Source organism: Aethalodelphis obliquidens, unplaced genomic scaffold (genome assembly GCF_003676395.1).
Source record: "Aethalodelphis obliquidens isolate GAN/ISIS:26980383/991018 unplaced genomic scaffold, ASM367639v1 scaffold1, whole genome shotgun sequence".
Taxonomy (NCBI): Eukaryota; Metazoa; Chordata; class Mammalia; order Artiodactyla; family Delphinidae; genus Aethalodelphis; species Aethalodelphis obliquidens.
Genome location: NW_020837945.1, coordinates 65260423 through 65281717, shown reverse-complemented (window position 1 = coordinate 65281717; position 21295 = coordinate 65260423). Strand labels below are relative to the sequence as shown.

Sequence of the window (21295 nt, the reverse complement as noted above, 5' to 3'; positions counted from 1 at the left end):
TAAATTCAAAACTCTTCTTTATGCCCCAGGGGGAGCCTCTTCTGCCTTAGTTTTCAGGTGTTGACCCTTTACCTGGCTCAGGATTGAATGCAAGGAGGCTGCTGTCTCCAGCTGTGGAGTGGGGGAGGTTACTGCAAGGGCTGTGTGCGCCCCTTGAGTTCCGGAAAGTCAGGGAGGGATCTGGGCCTGGGGGATTGTGTGTGGCCATGACTGGAGCTGAGCAGGGTCTGCGGTTTAGGAAGGCAAGTCTGGTGTGGGAGCGCCAATCTCCCAGTCGTAATCCCCAGTTCCAAATCCAACTGAAAAATCTCACCTTCCACGGGCACTGAGCACAGCGAGTCCATGCTTTTAGCTGGTCGGATAGTAGCCTTTTCCACTAAGGACAAAAGAAGAAATATCCCTGATGAATGCTTGTTCAGAGAAAGTGTTTAGAACAATAGGTCAGGCTGTAAGTACAACAAAGAAATTTCTTTAGGAAAGTTTTTCAAGTATTTATAATTTTCCCCTTTGGAAAACACTCCCCACTCCACCTTAGATGTTCCTACCTTCTTGGTGGGACTGACCTTATAAAAATAGGGCATTTGTAGATCAAAGGTTTATTAACATTTTACAGATAAAGGTAAGTTACAATTTTGTCACATAGCTATTAGCAAATGAGGAGTCCTGAACCCGATTTTATTGTACAGAAAAGGCTCAAAGATTCATCCATGGAGTAGAATCCGTGGGGCTCTAGGCAACCCCTCCTATGTGACTAGGCCAGAGAGCAGAATTCTCGGCTGCAGCCACATCGCTCAACACCCAGGAATTTGGTACAACAGGTGAGAGAGAGCCCAGGGGTACTCTTCTCCCTTTCTCCCATGTGTCACCTTTCTCCACGTGCAGCTCTGCTCCTTGATGTCTGCAGCCTGGTTGCTCCCCCAGTGCTCTCACCCCCCAGCCTCACCCTGGAGCAGATCCCAACCAAACGAACCTTTTTTGAGCACCTGCTGTGTGCCTGGTGGATGCTGTGCATCTTTGTGAAGCCACCCAAGTAGGTTTTCAGAAGATTATGGTTTAAATAAATAAAAACTTATTATTTCAGGCATAGGCTTAGGCACTTTCACAAACATCATCATGTCTTTTCAGGAAGGCTTCCAGGGCAAACTTGCTAGGAGGGGAGAGAGGGCAATTTAGAAGCTGACCAGGAGCCCCAGGACTTGTGGCTTTAAGGTAACTCTGGATCCAGGCAGATCTGGCTTTGAATCCCAATTCTCCCACTTTTGGGCTGTGTGACCTCAGAGAAGCAACTTACCTTTTTGAAACTTCAGTTTTTTGGCATGAAAAGGAGGAACAGTAGAGCTGTTGTGAGGATGAAATGAGTAGTGCATATAAAATAGGTTGCATTAACCTAGAATAAATGCTCAAGAAGAAGTAACTATTGTTTATTGTTGTTGATGTTATTCAAGATAAACTAGGGCTCAGCAACAAGGGTAAACTCAGGAGACGGTTCTAAAAGAAGCACTCAGTGTTGGCCCTAACCCAAATCGTGCCCTAACTCACACTTGCTTTGTCCCTCTTTTAAAGATCCTTTTTTCCTTCTTGCTCCAAACCCTGCTCCTTCTGAGAGGCTCTAAATTAGCCCCTTGGCCTCCCAGGCTCTGGGCTTCTCTCTGCCTGGGTCCCACTGGGCTCTGGAAGGACACAGCAACGTTTACCCAAAGCCTTGCTGACGCCAAGATTGCCTTCCACCTCCTTACTTCCAGAGGTAAGCCAGAATTCTCATTCTTGGAAGACTGACTCTTCCCACAAGTTTACAAAATGACTTTTTTTTTTTTAACATCTTTATTGGAGTATAATTGCTTTACAATGGTGTGTTAGTTTCTGCTTTATAACAAAGTGAATCAGTTATACATATACATATGTTCCCATATCTCTTCCCTCTTGCGTCTCCCTCCCTCCCACCCTCCCTATCCCACCCCTCTAGGTGGTCACAAAGCACCCAGCTGATCTCCCTGTGCTATGCGGCTGCTTCCCACTAGCTATCTATTACAAAATGACTTCTAAAACTGCCTGGCCAGCCTCCCTTCATTCGTGTATTCTTTTTTTTTTTTGGCCGCACCATGTGGCTTGCGGGATCTCAGTTCCCTGACCAGGGACTGAACCCAGGCCATGGCAGTGAAAGTGCCGAATCCTAACCACCAGACCACCAGGGAACTCCCCGTTCGTGTATCCTGAGACAAGATTTTGCCTTTGTTTTCCAAGAGCTGCATTTCTTGGCCTTCCTCTGGGTTTCATGTATCACCCTTCAGGGGTAGTGACCAGGTGACACTGAGTGTCACGGAGGATGGGTAAGCGATCTGGTTGCAGGGCCATCAGTGTTCACCTTTCCTGCTGGACCCTCTTTCTGACAACACAGCTCCTTCTGGTCCTGGTGGCCACAGTAGCTGCTTTTGGGAACAGTCAAGAATTCCCTGGCTCCTTGTCTGGATAGAAACTAAGCACTCAGACATCCTTGGCCTATGACTACACAATCGTCCTTGGTATTTTGGGGGGACTGGTTCCAGGACCGCCACGGATACCAAAATCCATCTGTGCTCAAGATCCTTATGTGAATGGTGTACTGCAGTCGGCCTTCCCTATCCATAGGTCCCGCATTTGCGGATATGGAGGGCTAACTGTATTTAGATTATACTTTTCTGTCTGGCACCTTGGCCTCATGGAAATGCATCCACCAGTTTTCTTTGAGTCCTTGGGTTCCCCTCTCTTGGTTTATCTCTAAGGCTTTCTTTCCCTACTCAAAGGAGTTCACTCTGGAGGGTTCCCTGGAATCTTCCTGTTTGATAATATACAAATTCCAGTACACCAGTGTCTGGGAGACTCCAAAGTTTATGCATCTCCATTCAGTCAATACCCAAGTTTTTCTTATCCTTTAGTATTTCCTATTTCTGTTCCATTTTCTAAACATGATTAAACATACCTTCACCTGCCCCCGTACCAAAAAACACCCCCAATACTATATACATGGTGAATCAATTTTTTAAATGCTCTTAAATATGGAGTTTTAAAAAAAGATTTTAAAAATTATTTATCAATAAATATGTTAATCCACTGATTTCCTTTTTTCACACGCATATTTCAACGAAGAGCAAGCCCACGTGCCATTTACGGTGACCATGCTGGTGGGTTATGACCAGAAGGCTCCCCACTCCCTACCCCCCAGTCTTTAGCTTCTAGGGATCCAGCAACACTCTTCTGGTGAAAAGCAGCCACTTGGGCAGTAGTCGAGGTCACAGAGAGCCACTTATATTGACGCTGATGGTTCTTTAATTTCACCCCTGAAATTCATCAAAATTTCACCCCTGAATTTCATCAAAATTCAGCCAGTTTGATGAACTATCTCTGATTAGCTTATTCATGAGATAGCAGTGGTTTTCAACACCGGCTGCATATCAGAATCACCTGGGGAGCTTTTTAGACATTACCAGTACTCAGTTCACCACAGAACTCCTGAGGCAGAGCTGCTGTGGGTGTGGACCATACTCTATGGGTGATTCTGAGGTGTGGCCGAGCTGAGAAGCTGGCCAGGGACATCCTGTGCATTCTGTGAGTTTACCGCTGTTTGATCCAGCACCTGGGGCTGCTTCCTTTTGAAAACCACAAGGGGGTAGAAATCTTCATAAGTCAAGATCAAAGAAAATCATTGAATCTATTTTTACTTGATTGTTTTGTTCTATTTTTTTTAACTTTTTGTTACTCGGGGAACCTTTTTCATTGTGTCACTGATTCTGTAACTGAAGGGCTCTCTGACGTGCTTCAGCAGATCTGTTATTAGATCAGGGGTTTCCTGCCAGGTACTCCCCCTTAAATTCTCCTTTGAGAATCCTAATTTCTGATTTGTATCTGCTTGACCATACCTATAGCAACCTGCCCTCTTCACCTGGCCCTCTTGCCATTTTGTGAAAGACGTTTTTCCCTATATAATGAATATTGTAGATGCCTACCCAGAATCCATTTCCCTTTCCCCTTCTCACAGAGCCCTGTACATCTTGGGTGCATCTCATTCCTCACACAGGGGTGTAATGCCATTCTTCATGCCAGTGATTGGTTCAGGAATCCAGGCCTAAGCCAATCAGCACAGGGCACTCCCGTAGCCATAGGGATTGACCCATGTGACTCAGTGAAGGCTACTATTGTGGGGCGGAGGGAGGGGGGCAGACAGACTCTTAACTGGGGTTTCCGGGAAAGAAGGGTCCCTGCCCTTAGGAGCAAGCTACCAGAAATGATCTTCTTTCTCTTTCTGGATATAGTGAGAGTCAAAGGTAAAGCCTAGAACTATTGTAGCCACTTTGTGGAGGCAAAGGAAACCAGTCTGGGGATAAAGCTGACCGACAGAGGAGGGCATAGCTGAGGAAAACGCGGAGAAATGGAGACAGAGCCACTGTACTAAACCACCCCGAAGCCTTCCCTACATCTGGATGTCCCAATAAACTCCCTCCTGGCAGAAGCCAATTGAGTTGGATTTGTCATTACTTACAGCCTAAACCACTGTACTTGCTATACCCTGTGACATCCCTCATTACTCCAATAGGTCAATGTGACAATTTCTAACATCTGTGCTTTATGATCCTTGGAGTACAATTATCACTGGGCTTGAGGAAGGTCCTTAAAAATATTACCTCATTTTTTCCTATTGGCATTAGTTTTTCCTCCCAAATCTTTATTATTAAGAATTTCAGGGGCTTCCCTGGTGGCGCAGTTGTTGAGAGTCCACCTGCCGATGCAGGGGACACGGGTGTGTGCCCCGGTCTGGGAAGATCCCACATGCCGCGGAGCGGCTGGGCCCGTGAGCCATGGCCGCTGAGCCTGCGCGTCCGGAGCCTGTGCTCCGCAACGGGAGAGGCCACAGCAGTGAGAGGCCCGCGTACCGCAAAAAAAAAAAAAAAAGAAAAAGAATTTCATACATTCAGAAAAGTTGAAGACCTCTAAACCTAGGCTGACATTTTGCCACATGTCTGCTGTATCTACCTCTTTTTATCTATCTATCTACCTACATACATATGTTTTGCTGAATCATTTGAAAGTGAGTTTCAATATTTTGACACTTCATCCTTAAATACTTCAACTTTAGCATATGTCTCCTAAGAACCAGCAGCACACTATGAGAATGTACTATTCTTCAATATCATCTAAAATCCAATCTATTTGTCCCCCAAATTATCTTTTGTAGTCCTTTTTTTTTTCAAACTAGATTCAATCAAGTTTGCTCATTACATTTGTACATTTACCTTTTACTACTTGCTTTCATAACAATTGCCCTCATTTTTAAACAATTATGCTTTCAATTTATAACACTAAATGTCTTTGTGGCAAATTTCTATGGCCTCTGCTTTCTGACACAATATTCAGCCGGACTGGTTATATTCCCCATTATACAGTGGTTCCCTCAGTTCCCTCCTGCATCAATTCCTATTCACTACTCAGATATAATTCCCACAGGGCAGCATTCCTATTTAAAAATCATGACCCTGGGGCTTCCCTGCTGGCGCAGTGGTTAAGAACCCGCCTGCCAATGCAGGGAACACGGGTTCGAGCCCTGGTCCGGGAAAGTCCCACATGCCGTGGAGCAACTAAGCCCATGTGCCACAACTACTGAGCCTGCGCTCTAGAGCCTGTGAGCCACAACTACTGAGCCCTTGTGCCACAGCTACTGAGCCTGCACTCTAGAGCCCGTGAACCACAACTACTGAGCCCACGCACCACAACTACTGAAGCCCACGCACCTAGAGCCAGTGCTCTGCAACAAGAGAAGCCACCTCAATGAGAAGCCTGCACACCGCAACGAAGAGTAGCCCCCGCTCAACACCACTAGAGAAAGCCCGCACACAGCAACAAAGACCCAATGCAGCCAAAAATAAATTACATAATTAAAAAAATAAAAATCATGACCCTCACCCTGGGGGAAAAGGGACAGATCTTCCTTACAGTAGAGTTCAATAAATGTAGAAGGAATGATGGAAATGGAGAATAACCATTTGGCAAACACCACAGTAATAACTGTTGCAGGCAAGGACCACTGATGGATGTTAAAATGCATGGATGAAAGTATGATGAAAAAAGGATATTTGTATAGTCTGAAAATACCTCCCACAAGATACTTATTAATTGCAAAGGAAAAAAATAGTAACTTTACAGGGACAAACCTTGTAGATAGCACTTTAACCAAGTGCTCAAAACTGACATCACCAACAATAAAATATTGACTTCATGTGCCCCCTGATATGACACATTGAGACATAACCTCAATCTAACCATGAGAAAACATCAGACAATCCCAATCTGAGGTATATTCTACAAAATAAATGGCCAAAACTCTTCCAGAGTGTCAAGGCCAGAAAGACTGAGGGACTGTCCTAGGTTGGAGGATTAAAGAGGCATGACATCTAAATGCAATGCGGGTTCCTGGACTGGATCCTGGACCAGAAAAAGGACATCAGAGGGACAACTGGCCAAATATGAATAACGTCTGCAAATTATTTAATAGTATTATATTGATATTAATTTTTTGGTTTTGATCATTGTATTACAGTTATCTAACATGTTAACATTTGGGGGAGCTGTGTGAAGGGTCTACAGGTTCTCTGTGTACTATTTTTGCAAATTTCTTGTAAATCTAAAATTATTTTAAAAAACCAAAAAGACTCTTCAGTTAATTTATAAGTTTCTCTTTCAGGGTTAGTGAATTTGACATAATCAAACCAAAGACTTAAGAAACAGAACTGAAAAATATATATATATATCTTATAAACATAACTGCTATTGATTCTTACCTGAGAGCCTCTGTCCTCTCACAAATACACTCCCATTTCTACTCAGCTTTGATTTAGAGTCTGATCCAGAACGTCCCAGGTTAAATATTGATTTCCACTTCTTTGATTTACTGGAGAGCTTTCTTCTAAAGGAGCCAAGCCACAGGGGGTTAGTTTGGTAACTAGCTATTTCAGTGGGACTTTTAAACTAAGAAGGAATACCCCAAACATGTTCTTAGTTATGAACAGCTCTGACATATCAGGAAATTTCTCTCTAAAATCCAAGTTGAGCCTGACTCTCACCCTGTCTGGGGATGCCCATGATGACCAAGCTAGGTTTTCATGAGTCAGAGTGAAGGACCACATTCCCCAGAGGAAGGGACAAAGATGTGCTATTACAGGCAGGGGAGGGGGCAAACAGAGACAGGGGTTGGTGGCAGACTCAGAGGTCACAAGCAACCACGGTTCTGGGAATTCTGGTAAGCAGTTCAGTCCTGGGTTATCAAAGATACTTATTTTTTTACAGGAGTAAACACTAAAGGCCAGAGACCTCAGTCCTGTTATGCTCCTTGCACTGCAGCCACACTGCTGGGACATCCACAGGCGAGGAGGGCGCTGGGGTAGACTTTAGTGGACTGGAAAGGGGGTGGATGAGAAAGCAACTTAGAAGAGAGCCTGGCCTGGGAGAGTTGCAGGCTGCTGGATGTGGTCAGCGGTCACTGCAGAGAAAGGCAGAGGGTAGTCACTGTGTTTCTGGCTTTGTCTCTCATTTCTCTGACGAAGCAGGGCAAGTTGAGTGCTAGACTGGGCCAGAGGGCCTGGTGCCACCAGGGTTCATCACAGAGGCCCTGCCTGGCTCTAGCCGGCCTTGCTATCAGACTTCATAAAGTTCCAGGATGAAACCCTGCAACCTGTGGGCCCCACAGAGGACCTTTTCTCTGCAGGTTCTCATAGAACATCCAGGCCTCAAGCACAGCATGATTCTACAATCCATCAGAGACAGATCTGCAGTGCTTAGTGGTTTCTATTGGATCTGGCCTGATGTTTTCAAGCACTCGGCCTTGGGGTGGGTTTTACATAATCGCATACCTTGAGGTATGGTATGAAGGCACAGAGAAAGTGAACTTGATTGTCCTTCAGAGGAAGTCTTCCTGACCCCTGAGTGGAAGTCTTATTCTCCAGGGATTTAGGGGGGGAGGGGCAGTGGGGATCAGTCTTTCAAAACAGAGAGAGAGAGAGAAAGAGAGAGAGAACCATCCCTGCACTTCAGGAAGTAGAGGGGTTTCTCGCCAGGTGAGTTCCAGGTGCCCTTCCCAGAGCACACAGTGTGACAGGCGCCCCCTACCCCTGTGCAACGTGGCAGCACTCTTTCTCCCTCCCCAGGGGGAAACAGCCTCGTCATTGTGAGGAGGACACTGATGAGAGGTCTGAGAGGTCTGTTTTCATACCTCCTTTCACTGATGAAACAGTGAGGCGGACACTCTCCAGTGAAAAGATTGCCTTTCGGCTCCTCTACCTACTGTCTGCCTAGGATTTCGGACCCCTGCTTCAGTCACTGCCTCCTTTTTACAGTGGGGCATGGGGCTGGGAGAGGGATGTGTGGAGACCAGGGTTACCACAGAATAAGTGAGAAGGAGCGGGCAGGGAAGATATGAATGAGAATGGTGTTTGTTTTTGGAGGGGAGGGAGGGCTCTAACAGGTAAGAGAGGAGGAACAGAAGCCAGGATGCACGTCCCCAGGTGCCATGTTCCCAGAGGTCTCAGTCCAGAGCGGTGCTCTCCGTCAACTTGCCCTCCGCTCATCCCTACGCCTTCCATAGGTTCCGTGGGAGGTGCAGGGTGGGAGGAGGGGGTCAAGTTTTTGTGTTTTGCAACCTTCCTTTTGAAAATGTCAAGCTTATTTTGTCTCAACTAAGGAGTAAAGGGTTTTAGTTCTGATTCTTGACACCTATGAGCCCCACCCACACCATGGTACTAGGGATCTCAAGTTCCTGATGACTTTGGGGCAGTGAGTGAAGGCATCAGCCGCTGGTGAATGTCGTGGAGGCAGCTCCCTTCTCTTCTGGAATGCTTCCTTACCCCCCAACCCAGACCACACCCCCAGCCCATGCTGCCATCACAGCCCTGAGACTCTATGGCTTCCTCCTCCGTCCCCCTCCACCTAAACATCTCCCAGAACTTGGAAGAAGGACACTTACTTGTTGTCTGGTAACTCAAGGACAGTGTGGAAGAGGGTGCCCATGGGAGGGACAATCTCAGGCAGGCTATTCTCTCTCCTTTCCTTCCGGGCAGGGTGATTAGTAGCTAAGCTCCGGGCCTGAGCTTCCTCCAGACTCACCAACTTCATGGGCAGGGAGAGGGCTGGCAACGTCAGGCTCTTCATGATCGGCCGGTTTTCTGTGAAGAGGAGAGAAGAGCTCATAGACCTCCTGGGAGGAGGCCTGGGCACTGGCTCCAGCCAGAGCCCGCATCCACAGCCCCTCTTGACCTCCTGACAGGGGCTTCTCCTGGGAGTGGTGGGGTCTATCGGGCAGAGACTACACGTGGGGATCTGACAGCCCTCCTGGCCGGACCAACCAGGGGGCACACAGGGGCTTCAGAAGGCAGCCTGCATTCCTGTACTTTTCAGACTCTTCATTCATTCATGCACACGACAAATATATTGAGCACTTACTGTGGGCCAGAGTGACAGTAGTGGGTATTTGCCCCTGGGAACTGCCTAATGCTTTGGTCAGGTGGGAATGTGTGTTCAGCCACAGAGGCAGCCTCACTCATCTAGGGTAGGGCAGGATACTACCCCTCCTCTCCGCAGCCGGAGAACACAGGCTCCAGGGGAACTGAAGGTTGGAGCCTCGACTTTCCTGAAATTACCTAGCCTTGTATCTCTGCAGTAGAAAGACATTTTATGGCTATGCTATTCCCTAAGAGATAAGTGGCTTTTTATTCACTACCTAATCATCTTCAAGTGTATGCAAGCCAATTCTTGTACGTTTTTTTAAAGAATGGAAGTGATGATGACAGATCAATGGTGTCCACGATTATCTCTTTTCTCCAAGTCAATTTTTTTTTTTTCAAACTGGGGCAATCTTGTACCCCCTGTCTCCAGCCAGGGACATTTGGCAATGTCTGGAGACATTTTTAGTTGTCACAGGTGTGTGGGGGAATGCTACTGGCGCCTAACAGGTAGAGGCTAGGGATGCGGCTAAACATCCTACGATACACAGGACAGCCCCTCGACAAGAATTATCCAGCACTAAATGTCAACAGGGCCAAGGCTGAGAAACTCTGATCTAAGTAAAAACGAAGAGGTCTAAGTTTGCCTCTACTTAGTATTTTGGCAACCTTGCCAGTTTTCTGTAACTTTGGAAGGGGTAAAGAGACTCAAGGGTAATTTGGACCAATTGACACTAAGAAATCACTTTTGGTATAGGACTCAGCTAATTTTCAGAAAGCACCTCGATAGCACTATTTCTCTTTGCAGAGCATGACCCTCTCTGAGTGAAATAAAACCACTGACAAAAGGCCTTGCAGACAATGGGACTGTATGTGACTCTGGGGCGTTTCCAACGAGGAGAGAGGGGCCGTCATTCAGCAGGACTACAATTAGATAAATCTGTGATCCTAAAGATTTTTCAGTGAAGTTTCCAACTTTAACCCAGTTTTCCCACTGAATCCAAAGGAGATTAAAAATATTTAAATTTAATTGACTCAATATTTGTTCATAGATCCTAGATTATTTATGACTTTTTTAAACTTAATTCTTTATTTACTTAAAACATTAAATCATTCTGGGAGCAACTGGAACAACAAGAAAAACATAAAGTGCAGGATCAGGAAACCTAGCACCCACCTCTTGCCATGGCTCCAGGCTCCAGTACACTAAGGCCTACTCATCATTTCTGCTTAGATGTTCGATAGGCATCTCCAGCTTTACATCTCCTAATAGAGCTTGTGATTTTTGCTCCTTATCTCGAAACTGGTACCTCCTCCCATCCTCTCCAAATCGGTAAATAGCACCATGGATCACCCAGTTGTGTAAGCCAAACCTGGAGTAGGTATTTTTCATTGATTCCTGTCTTTGATGTACCCCTTCTCCCCCACATCCAGCCTATAAGCAAGTCCTGAAACTCCACCTCCAAAATATATCCTGAATCCAGCCACTTTCCTCCTTTCCACTGCTAACATGCACAGACAGTCCCCAACTTCAACAGTGGTTTCAACTTACAATTTTTCGGCTTTAGGATGGTGTGAAAGCAATATGCATTCAGTAGAAACCGTACTTTGAATTTTGATCAGTAGAAACCATACTTTGAATTTTGATCTTTTATCAGGCTACTGATTCTGTACAATACTCTCTTGTGATGCTGGGCAGCGGCAGGGAGCCTCAGCTCCCAGTCAATCACGCAATCACAAGGGTAAACAAGCAGTAAACTTATAACCATTCTGTTTTTCACTTTCAGTACAGTATTCAATAAATGACATGAGCTCGTCAACACTTTATTATAAAATAGGCTTTGTGTTAGATGATTTTGCCCAACTGTAGGCAGGCGCAAGTGTTCTGAGCATATTTAAGGTAGGCTAGGCTAAGCTATGATGTTCAGTAGGGTAGGTGTATTCAATGCATTTTCGACTTAACGATATCTTCAACTTATTGAAGATATGTTTATTGGGACGTAGGTTGAGGAAGATGTAGTCCAGTCCACCATGATTTCCCTCCTGACTTCTGCCATAGCTCCTTAACTGGTCTCCCTGCTTCTAGCCTTTCAGTCTCTGCTCCACATAGCGACCCAGATGCTCAGATCCCGCACGCCCTGTTCAAACACCTCCAGTGCTTTCCCCAGCACAGGGGACAAACCAAACTCTTAGCATGACCGACCAGGACCCTCCATCTGCTTTCCCTCTCTCCTCTTTGCCCACTGACACAGTGGTCTATAAAAATATACAGTAAAATTTTTTCAATGTATACTCCCACTGTATACACATATATATAGTGGTAAGTTATACATATATACCACTGTATTTGTTTTATGTGTAATAGAAAACATACAACATCATAGAAATTACAAAGTATACAATAAAATCAATGGAAAAGAATTCTAATAGTTTCTTCCAACACCCATACTTTGGTCTTTGGCGTCCCCTGGGTGGGGCACCCCACTTTGGAGACTGCATTTCTGTAGCTACACGGGCTGACTTTCTGCCACGCGATGAGCTCCTTTCCACCTCAGAGCTTTTACACTCCCTGTTCTCTGTGTTTGGAACATTCATCCCCCAGATCCTCAAATGACTGGTTTCTTTTGTCATTCAAGTCTCAGTTCAAAGATCACTTCCTCAGAGGCCATGTCCACTCTGTACCAAAATTATACCCCCAAGTCATTGACCATCGCAGTATCCTGCTGTACTTTCTTCCTGGCATTTATCGTCTTTGAAGTGATAATGTATTTATCTGTAAACTTATTTATTGTTTGTCTTTGCAGCCAGACTATAGCTCTATGCAGGGCAGCGGCTTTGCCGTTTTGGATACTGTCCCCAGTGTCTGGAACAGTGTCTGGCACATTGGAGGTGCCCAATGCTACATACTTATGTTTTAATAAACCTTGGCATATCACAATCTCTCTGGCCTCACTGCTCTCATCTATCAATTAAAGGTGTTGGATTCTATGACTTCTAAAATCTTTCCAATTTGAAGTAGATCCCTATTTCTAAATCTCAAATTCCAGAGCGTATGACTTATTCCATTTTGTGTAAATATTAAGTATGGTACCGAAGTCAATAAGAATTCATAACGAGAACATTTAAATGAAATGCACTGAATAATAATTATTGGAGACAATCAAGAGTTAAAGCCTCAAGAGGAAATTGGATTTCAATATGCAGGACAGAAGCTGATTAAGGCAATGGTCATAAAAAGAACAGGCATTTCCAGGTTGGAATTAGGAACATCCTTAACACTAACAGTCATGAATGGAATCTGCTGTCAAGAAGAACATCTCCCAAGAGTCATTAATTCTCCGCAATGGTTTATTTATCTGTTTAACTATTTTTTCCTCTCAGAGTCAGCACAAGGTAAGGAAAGAGCACAGACTGGAAGATTTAGGTTCAGTGTTCAGTCCTACCAGATACTAAGCTTTTCTGGTTCTCTGGTCTTCATGTATAAAAGAGGGTTGATAACTTTATGATGGTTGTTGTGATAAGACCATGAGATGATATATGTGGAGCGCCTGCCATGGTTCCCGGCACAGAATAAGTCCCCAATAAATAATTGGTTGACTCAAAAGGATGAATGAATGAAAGTGTATTATTTCTCCTTTACTTTCAAAAAGGATTTATATAGCTTACAATAAAAAATACATCCATAATGTGCGAGTTAAAATAAAGATAAAAGAAACGTCAGCCATTCCTAAGTATATAGCCAAGAGAATTGAAAACATATGTTCACACGAAAACTTGTACATGACCTCACAGCAGCATCATAATAACCAAAAAGTAGAAACAACCCATATGTCCATCAACTGATGAATATATAAATAAGACGTGGTATAGCCATACAACAGAATATCATTCGGCCATAAAAAACAGAAATACCGATACATGAGAACATATGCTAAGTGAAAGAAATCAGTCACAGAAGACCACATATTGTGTGATTCCACTTATATGAAATACGCAGAAGAGGCAAAATCCACAGAAACAGAAAGTAGATTAATGGTTGCCAGAGTCTGGTGGGAAGACAAAATGTGGAGTGACTACTTAACGGGTGTGGGGTTTCTTTTTGGAGTGATGAAAATGTTCTGGAATTAGATACTGGTGATGGTTGCACAATTCTGTGAATACACTAAAAACCACTGAATTGTACACTTTAAAACGATTAAAGTGGTGAATTTTATGGTATGTGAATTTTAAAAGAAAGATCATAAACCACATGGAGGACAGGATGGGGGTGGGAACCATTACACCAGAAATCAAAATTTGATATTAATTGCAATTGATTACTTTGATGGTTATACTTGATTTTCCCAAGGATATTAGCCAAAGTAGAAAAGAATGCTTTGATCAGCTAATACAAATATTTTGCAGATACAGCTCTCATACACCACTGGTTCTCCAAGTGTGGGCCCTGACCACCAGCAGCAGCTCCATCACCTGGAAACTTGTTAGAAACACAGATTTTCGGCAGCACTCCAGACATGCTGAATCAGAAATTCTGGGGATGAGATCCAGTAATCTGTGTTTCAATAAGCCCTCCCAGTTATGTGACGTATGCTAACGTTGGAAAATCACCCTCACACAAATGGTAGTTAACAGGCTTATTGATCAGCTGGATTTTTGATTTTTACAAATTAGGCTCATATGAGTTCAATCAGCATAAACCAATCCCAGTGCATTCCTAGGGTTAATTATGTTATTATGAGACTACAGGACTGAAACATCATATCTTGCATCTCATCACATCCAGCGTGAAATAGCTATATTTTTCTTGTATATAGTGGGTTTCAATGCTAGCTAGTCTCTGCACACATGCGCCCACACACTCATTGCTGTGTGCCTAGTGCCCTATGCAGGGCAGAACAAAGTAAGCACTCAAGAAATGCTTGAGAAAAAGACAGATATTATACGATACCACTTATATGTGGAATCTAAAAAATAGTACAAATGAACTTATTTACAAAACAGAAACAGACTCACAGACATAGAAAACAAACTTATGGTTACCAAAGGGGAAGGAGAGGAGGGATAAATTGGGAGTATGGGATTAACAGATACACACTACCATATGTAAAATAAACAAGGATTTACTGTATGGCACAGGGAACTATATTCAATATCTTGTAATAAACTATAATGGTTTATATATATATATATATATATACACACACACACACATACATAACACACACACTTCGCTGTACACCTGAAACTAACACAATATTGTAAATCGATTATAGTTCAATTATTTAAAAATAATGCTTGCAAAGAGAAGGCATTCTGAATATATATGTGACTATGAATAGGATGCCTCTTAATTCATTCACTTAGGACTTCTGAAATATCATACTGAAAGTAAAGATGAAATCTAATAGTCGGCAGAATATTGCCAGTGTCTCTAGCTAATAACTGGAAGAGTTTAAGAACTCACTAAAAGCAACAGAAGGTATTCCAGTTCACCACACCACATTCATGGGATAGGCCATGTATGCAACTGATCAGAAACATGCTAGAGCCACACGCATACATACCACACTTTTGTTGCACAGGCACACATGTATGTATGCACGATCCCCAAACACACGCAGTGTAGTCAGCACACACACACAGTTGACACTGAGAGCTAGATATCAACCCACTCTAACTTATTCTTGGGCCCCATGCCTAAGGCAAAGAACGGTGATTGGTAGGGTGTATGCCAGAAGGAGCCATTACCATCGTTCTCCAGAGACCCGGGTGCACCGTTGTTAAAGATTTGATCCACATGATTCAGTATGAATTCAATCACCACCTGCTGGACCCGAACTGCAAGGAAGGCTGCATCTCCATTGCAACCAGTGGCTTCAATTTCTTTGGACCTGAACCGTGGAAGAAACACGTTCAGTGAATGAGTCTGCCCTACCCCATGAAGCATAAGGGGGAGCCAGTGGGCCTTTTGTACAGGCCCCCAGTTCCTAAATGTATAGTTTGTTAATTTGTATTACTTTAACTATTTAAGATCAATTAAAGGGACTCTCCAAACAAACTGAACAAATTCGAAACAGTTACCAGGTATTATACCTTGCAAAACTGTAAACACTATATTAGTGAATATATAGGAATTGGTTGTTTTCTTTATAGGATCTTCTTCCGCCTCCACACAATTGTTCTAAGGGCAGGTCATCATTTATGAAGTCATATGAAGCAGTTGATTCAGGTTATAGACAGCTAGGACCCCACCAAAACCAACAAAAGCAAAGGAAGCCCCAAAGACCCAGAAAGGCCTTTTCAGGAAATTATAACATACAGACCCATAACATTGGCCACATCCTGGTAATAGCCAGAAGATACCTCTGGGTTCTAGAGTTTCCATGGTTAGCAGGAAAGGGCTATTAAAAATCACATTTGGGGGCTTCCCTGGTGGCGCAGTGGTTGAGAGTCCGCCTGCCGATGCAGGGGACACGGGTTTGTGCCCCAGTCTGGGAAGATCCCACATGCCGTGGAGCGGCTGGGCCCGTGAGCCATGGCCGCTGAGCTTGTGCATCCGGAGCCTGTGCTCCACAACAGGAGAGGCCACAACAGTGAGAGGCCCGCGTACAGCAAAAAATAAAAATAAAATAAAATAAAATAAAATAAAATCACATTTGGGCTTCCCTGGTGGCACAGTGGTTAAGAATCTGCCTGCCAATGCAGCGGACATGGGTTCGAGCCCTGGTCCAGGAAGATCCCACATGCCACAGAGCAACTAATCCCGTGCGCCACAACTACTGAGCCTGCGCTCTAGAGTCCGCGAGCCACAACTACGGAGCCCGCATGCCACAACTACTGAAATCCGTGCAGCTAGAGCCCGTGCTCTGCAACAAGAGAAAACACCGCAGTGAGAAGCCCGTGCACCGCAACGAAGAGTAGCCCCTGCTCGCTGCGACTAGAGAAAGCCCACGCGCAGCAACGAAGACCCAGTGCGGCCAAAAATAAAATAAATTTATTTTTAAAAAAATTTAAAAATCACCTTTAATTCCCACGTGCGACAACCACTTAGCCAAAGGTTTGTCTACAAGGGGCTTCGGTTTTGAAGAGTCCAGTCTTTGTTTGAATTGGGGGCTGCTTTGAGCTCACTGGGGTAGTGAGGTGAGGGGTGGTGGTTACCTGAGGAGGTTTGGAGCCCACACCAGGGCCAGGTTCCTGGCATGCATGTTTGTCTTGCTGCTGAAGGAGGCGATGTGGGCCAGGTGTCGAATCAGGTATTCCAAGGTCCTGTAACGGTTCATTTTTTAAAAAGCAAAGTAAGAAACTTTGGAGCCTGTGTGAAGCCTGAATCTGGAGATAATTTCTAAAGTTTGAGTTTAAAAGACTCTAAAATATTTCTATCTCATGAATTTTGGAGGACTATCAGGAAGATATCAAGATAGATGGAAGCAATTTTCTTAGCCTCAGGAATACTGGCTGTGGGTGGGGAAGAGGTGGGTTTGACAGAAGTCAGCTGAGGCCCTTGGAGCACCAGCCAGAGACAGAATAGGGGACTCACATCACTTGGAGCCTGTGCCTCCTTTCACCCAGGGCAGCACTGCCTCATACTGTCTTGAAACTGGGCCCCATCTCAGCTTTTATTGTAATTCTCGCAACTACAGGTACCTGGCACTTGTTAGGGAGCTCATTTGATGGATGAATAACATCTGTTATTGCTGGGAAGCCTTATACCACATCAAAACCTGCCCCCTTGGTAAAAGCTGGGCAGGCTTAGGGAGCAATGGGAAAGGTGGTAGGATTAGGGGCTAAATTGTGAGAATGAAATGAAAGGATGAAATGATGGAGGGGATGGTACTGATAAGCATACAGACAGAACAGTCAGCCAAATGCTCAAAAGCAACAGTCAAACCCTGTTTAAGAACCATCTTGGTGGGGCTTCCCTGGTGGCGCAGTGGTTGAGAGTCCGCCTGCCAATGCAGGGGACACGGGTTCGTGCCCCGGTCCGGGAAGATCCCACATGCCGCAGAGCGGCTGGGCCCATGAGCCATGGCCGCTGAGCCTGCGCGTCCAGAGCCTGTGCTCCGCAACGTGAGAGGCCACAACAGTGAGAGGCCCGCGTACCGCGAAAAATAAAAAAGAACCATCTTGGTTTCCATAGATTTGGTTGTGCTATGAACCTCAGTAAGAACCTAGACTATCTCTGTGAGGCTGGCTTCTGTGATCAGAATGATTCTTGTGGGACTCTGAGGGGTGCTCTGAAAGTAACTTAGACATGGGCTGTCCCTTCCCACCAGTGTCTCTGGTCAGGCACCAACTCACTCTGATAAAAGTGACCTGCTCTCTCCCCTCAACCTGCCCCGGGAGAGCTACTGTCCACTGAATTTATTCCCTTTTATGATGCTAGCCTGCATCTATGGTATTACATCACATCGAGAGGCTGTGAATTGCTTTTACCAAGGATTCTTACCTGTAATGGGATGGGGGGAGCTCCTGGATAACATTCTGGATTCGGGCCAGTTGGCCTTCTTCCGGGCAATGGGACACCGCCTCCTGCAGAGAGGAAATGAAGCAGTCCAGTGAGTGCTCGAGAAGGGGGACACCCACCTGTGTCTGCGGGTTTTACTTAGGCTTCTGGTACTCCAGCCTCCCAGCCATGCCTCGAGATTGTCCTTCCAGGAGGCATGCTTTTCTAGAAAAAACAAACCACCTAAAATCTCTGAGTGTTCATGATGGGAGGTGTCTAACAATGTGGGCACACAGGGTCTCTGTGCATCCTCAGATGTTTGGTAGGTATCTGGTAAAAAAGGTGTAGAATCTTGGGTGTGTCCCGTGTGGCAGAGAGAGTCACAGAGACTCACACTGGGAGAGAGAAACAGAGACAGGGAGACAGAGTGAGATGGAGATGAGAGGTTGGCTCCCTGTTTACTCAGCCAGCTATCTTTTTGGGTGCAAACAGCCACTCCCCACCTAGCCTGAGACTAACCCTTGACCCGGCTGCCTGTCATTGATGCCAGGAAGCAGGAACGACGTGAAGCCGTGCCTTCTCAGCAGGATAAGAGCTTTGCCCCTGAGACCTGGTGGCCTTGTCCGGACTTGCTCTCTGGTTGTTTCCGGTGTGGGTATTTGGTTCCCCCCTCAGCCCAGGCCCTCAAGGAGAGGCTGGGGTTTCAGTAAAGGCAGTGTGGTCACAGTCCTGCCTGGGGCTCCTGCACAACACAGGTGTCCCTGGGCAGAGTCCCCTGTGTCCCGTCCTGAGACTCTGTCCTGCCTGTGCTCAGGCTCAAGGGCCCCTCCCAGTGCAGTGGCTGAGTGCTCAAGACTGACAGCATGGGAGCCATACCTAAGTTCAAGGTCAGTGGTAATGACATCTTTTTTTTTTTTTTTTTTTTTTACCGAGGTATAGTTTACATATATTAAACATGTACAAATCTTCTGCTACAGCTCCCTGAGTCCTTTCATATGCATAATAACTATGTAATCCCACTCAGGTCAAGAGATACTTGAAAAGAGGCTCCTAAGCTCACTTCAATCCTTGGGATCCTGAGAATTCAGGCATACGTGACTTACACAGTTTTGTATTTCCTCACAGTGCTGGAAACTCGCTTTGCATTTATATGTAATGAAAAGTATAATCAGAAAATATATTCTCTAATTTGAAGATCCTAACTGTGGTGTGGTTTTCTTATGCTGTTCGGTCATTCACTGTCATTTCTTTCTTGAATGTAAAGGCTGAAGTTCAAACCCTCAGTAATGAGAATTTGGGGGCACAGAAAAGTGGAAGGAAATGAACTTTATGGGGCACCTTCTGTTTGCTGGACCCTATCCTAGGCCACACTTGCTGTGTCTGTTCTGGTCTCACTTGGAGGAGAACTCCAACACGCTCCCCCAACCCAGACCTTCCAACCCGCCTCGCTTGTCTCCATTTTTCCCACAGCACTTGCCATCATTACTCATACGTATAATGTACTTATTTATTAGGCTTATTGCTTGTTGTCTGTCTTCCTTGCTAGATGTAAGGTCTGTAAGTGCAGGGATGTGATGAGTCCCAGTGCCTAGGACGTGCCTGCCACACAGCAGGCGCTCCCTGTCGATCTGTTGGACTACCCGTGCTCCATTTCCCTAAGTGGGACATCATGCCAGAGCTTTGACCACCAAGTTGTTTTTGTTTGACTTTTTTACTTCATTGAAGTAAAGCATTCACAGAAGCTAACAATTTTCAAAGGCAATCAAAAATTTCTATGTGGGAAAACTAGATTTCATTTCCTAATCAGAAATGGGGAGAAATGCGGGGCTGGGAGGGTCACAATCACAGGTGTCTCAATCTTCTGGTGGGTTTGCAAGCCTGAGAACGGAGCCGGCATAAGCATGATCTCTGTGGCAATCCTTGCTTTTTGAGACGTGGAGGATGTAGAGGGTGAGGACAAGCATGGGGCCTGGAGTAAACACCTGACGCCTCTGCCCTCTTCCTGGGAGCTGTCATTTAGAAAACAGATTTGTGGAGAAGACCCTGATTCCCAAGACAGGGAGGATCTCATAAAGCAAGTGAGGGGAGAGAGCTCAGGGGAAGGAGGGGCAGAGGAATGTGGGTGTGGATCCTCCCACATTCTATCCTGCACATGGGGAGGAGAGGTAGGCCTCTCTTCCTCTCTCAGCAAAGCTGGGATGAGCTTTGCAAAGTTTTGTACACACACACCCTTCCCAAGCCTCCCCCTCTTCCCCCCACTTTCTAAAAATGTGTCTGGGGAAAAAAAGGTGTAGGTCAATTCAACAGCCCTCATGGAAAGTTCCTTTAATACTTTAGGAAGATGTTAGTCACCTTTGTTCTGAGAGGCTGGGCGGGCTCACCCCTGATGCCTGCAGGTCCCATTTGGGACTGGTGTTCATTTCACTATTTATAGCCTCTCCCTATCACACCCCAATCCTATTTGGAATCTCTCTAGATCTTTGTTTTTCTCCCAGAGGGTCTGCTCACTGCAAAGCTATTTTTCGATCTCTTTGTCTTCACCCATTAGGAGAGCAGAATCCATCAGTGGGGAATTGAGAGAAAGGAGTTGAAATTTTGCCCACCCCAATTTTTTGCCTGGAAGAGAATTTCACTCAACATTAGCCAAGCCAATCTTGCTAACAGCTAAACCTTAAAAGATCTAGGCTGACTCTGTGACTATTTGTTCTCTTCCAGTCAGTATCCCTAAAACCAGCTTCCTGCCCTTGGAGGACTCTTGCGAAGGCTGGACTCCAGTCCCCTCTGGCGGGGCCCAGGCTCTACTTTCTTCTGCTTACCTGAATACCACCTCTACCCCTGCCGCCCGGGGAAGGCCCATCACCAGGGGGGACAAACAACCCGTGGCTGTCCCTTCCAACTGCGCCCAGCCGCAACTCAGTTTTTACCCTTTATTTGGTATTAATTATTTAAAAATTATTATAAAGCCACCTTTATTATTTTTAATTATTTTAAGCTGTTAGGTTAAAAAGTAATTCATGCACATGATTTTAAAAATGCAAAGCGGGCTTCCCTGGTGGCGCAGTGGTTGAGAGTCTGCCTGCCGATGCAGGGGACATGGGTTCGTGCCCCGGTCTGGAAAGATCCCACATGCCGCGGAGCGGCTGGGCCCGTGAGCCATGGCCGCTGAGCCTGCGTGTCTGGAGCCTGTGCTCCGCAGCAAGAGAGGCCCGTGTACCGCAAAAAAAAAAAAAAAAAAAAAAAAGCAAAGCATTCAAAGGAATACACAGAAGAAAGTTAGTCTGACTTCCAACTGCAGACCCTCAGTCTCCAGAGACAACCACTGTTCTCTTCCAGACAGTCATTATACCTACCTGTCTTTGTCACACCCATGGCAGCAAGCATAACTACGTGACCT

At 45.3% G+C, this 21295-nt stretch overlaps 1 protein-coding gene across 1 annotated transcript in view; it reads right to left on the bottom strand.

Annotated features, from left to right (window-relative positions):
* Positions 1 to 21295, bottom strand: part of ARHGAP31 (Rho GTPase activating protein 31) — a 113773-nt gene that overhangs the window by 19373 nt on the left and 73105 nt on the right. Inside the window, exons 4-9 of the mRNA XM_027105378.1 lie at positions 17905 to 17987; positions 16617 to 16724; positions 15207 to 15349; positions 8984 to 9182; positions 6807 to 6931; positions 314 to 376 (exon numbers count right to left, since the gene is read on the bottom strand). Coding sequence (XP_026961179.1) covers positions 314 to 376; positions 6807 to 6931; positions 8984 to 9182; positions 15207 to 15349; positions 16617 to 16724; positions 17905 to 17987 — 721 coding nt within the window. The remainder of the gene's footprint in view (positions 1 to 313; positions 377 to 6806; positions 6932 to 8983; positions 9183 to 15206; positions 15350 to 16616; positions 16725 to 17904; positions 17988 to 21295) is intronic.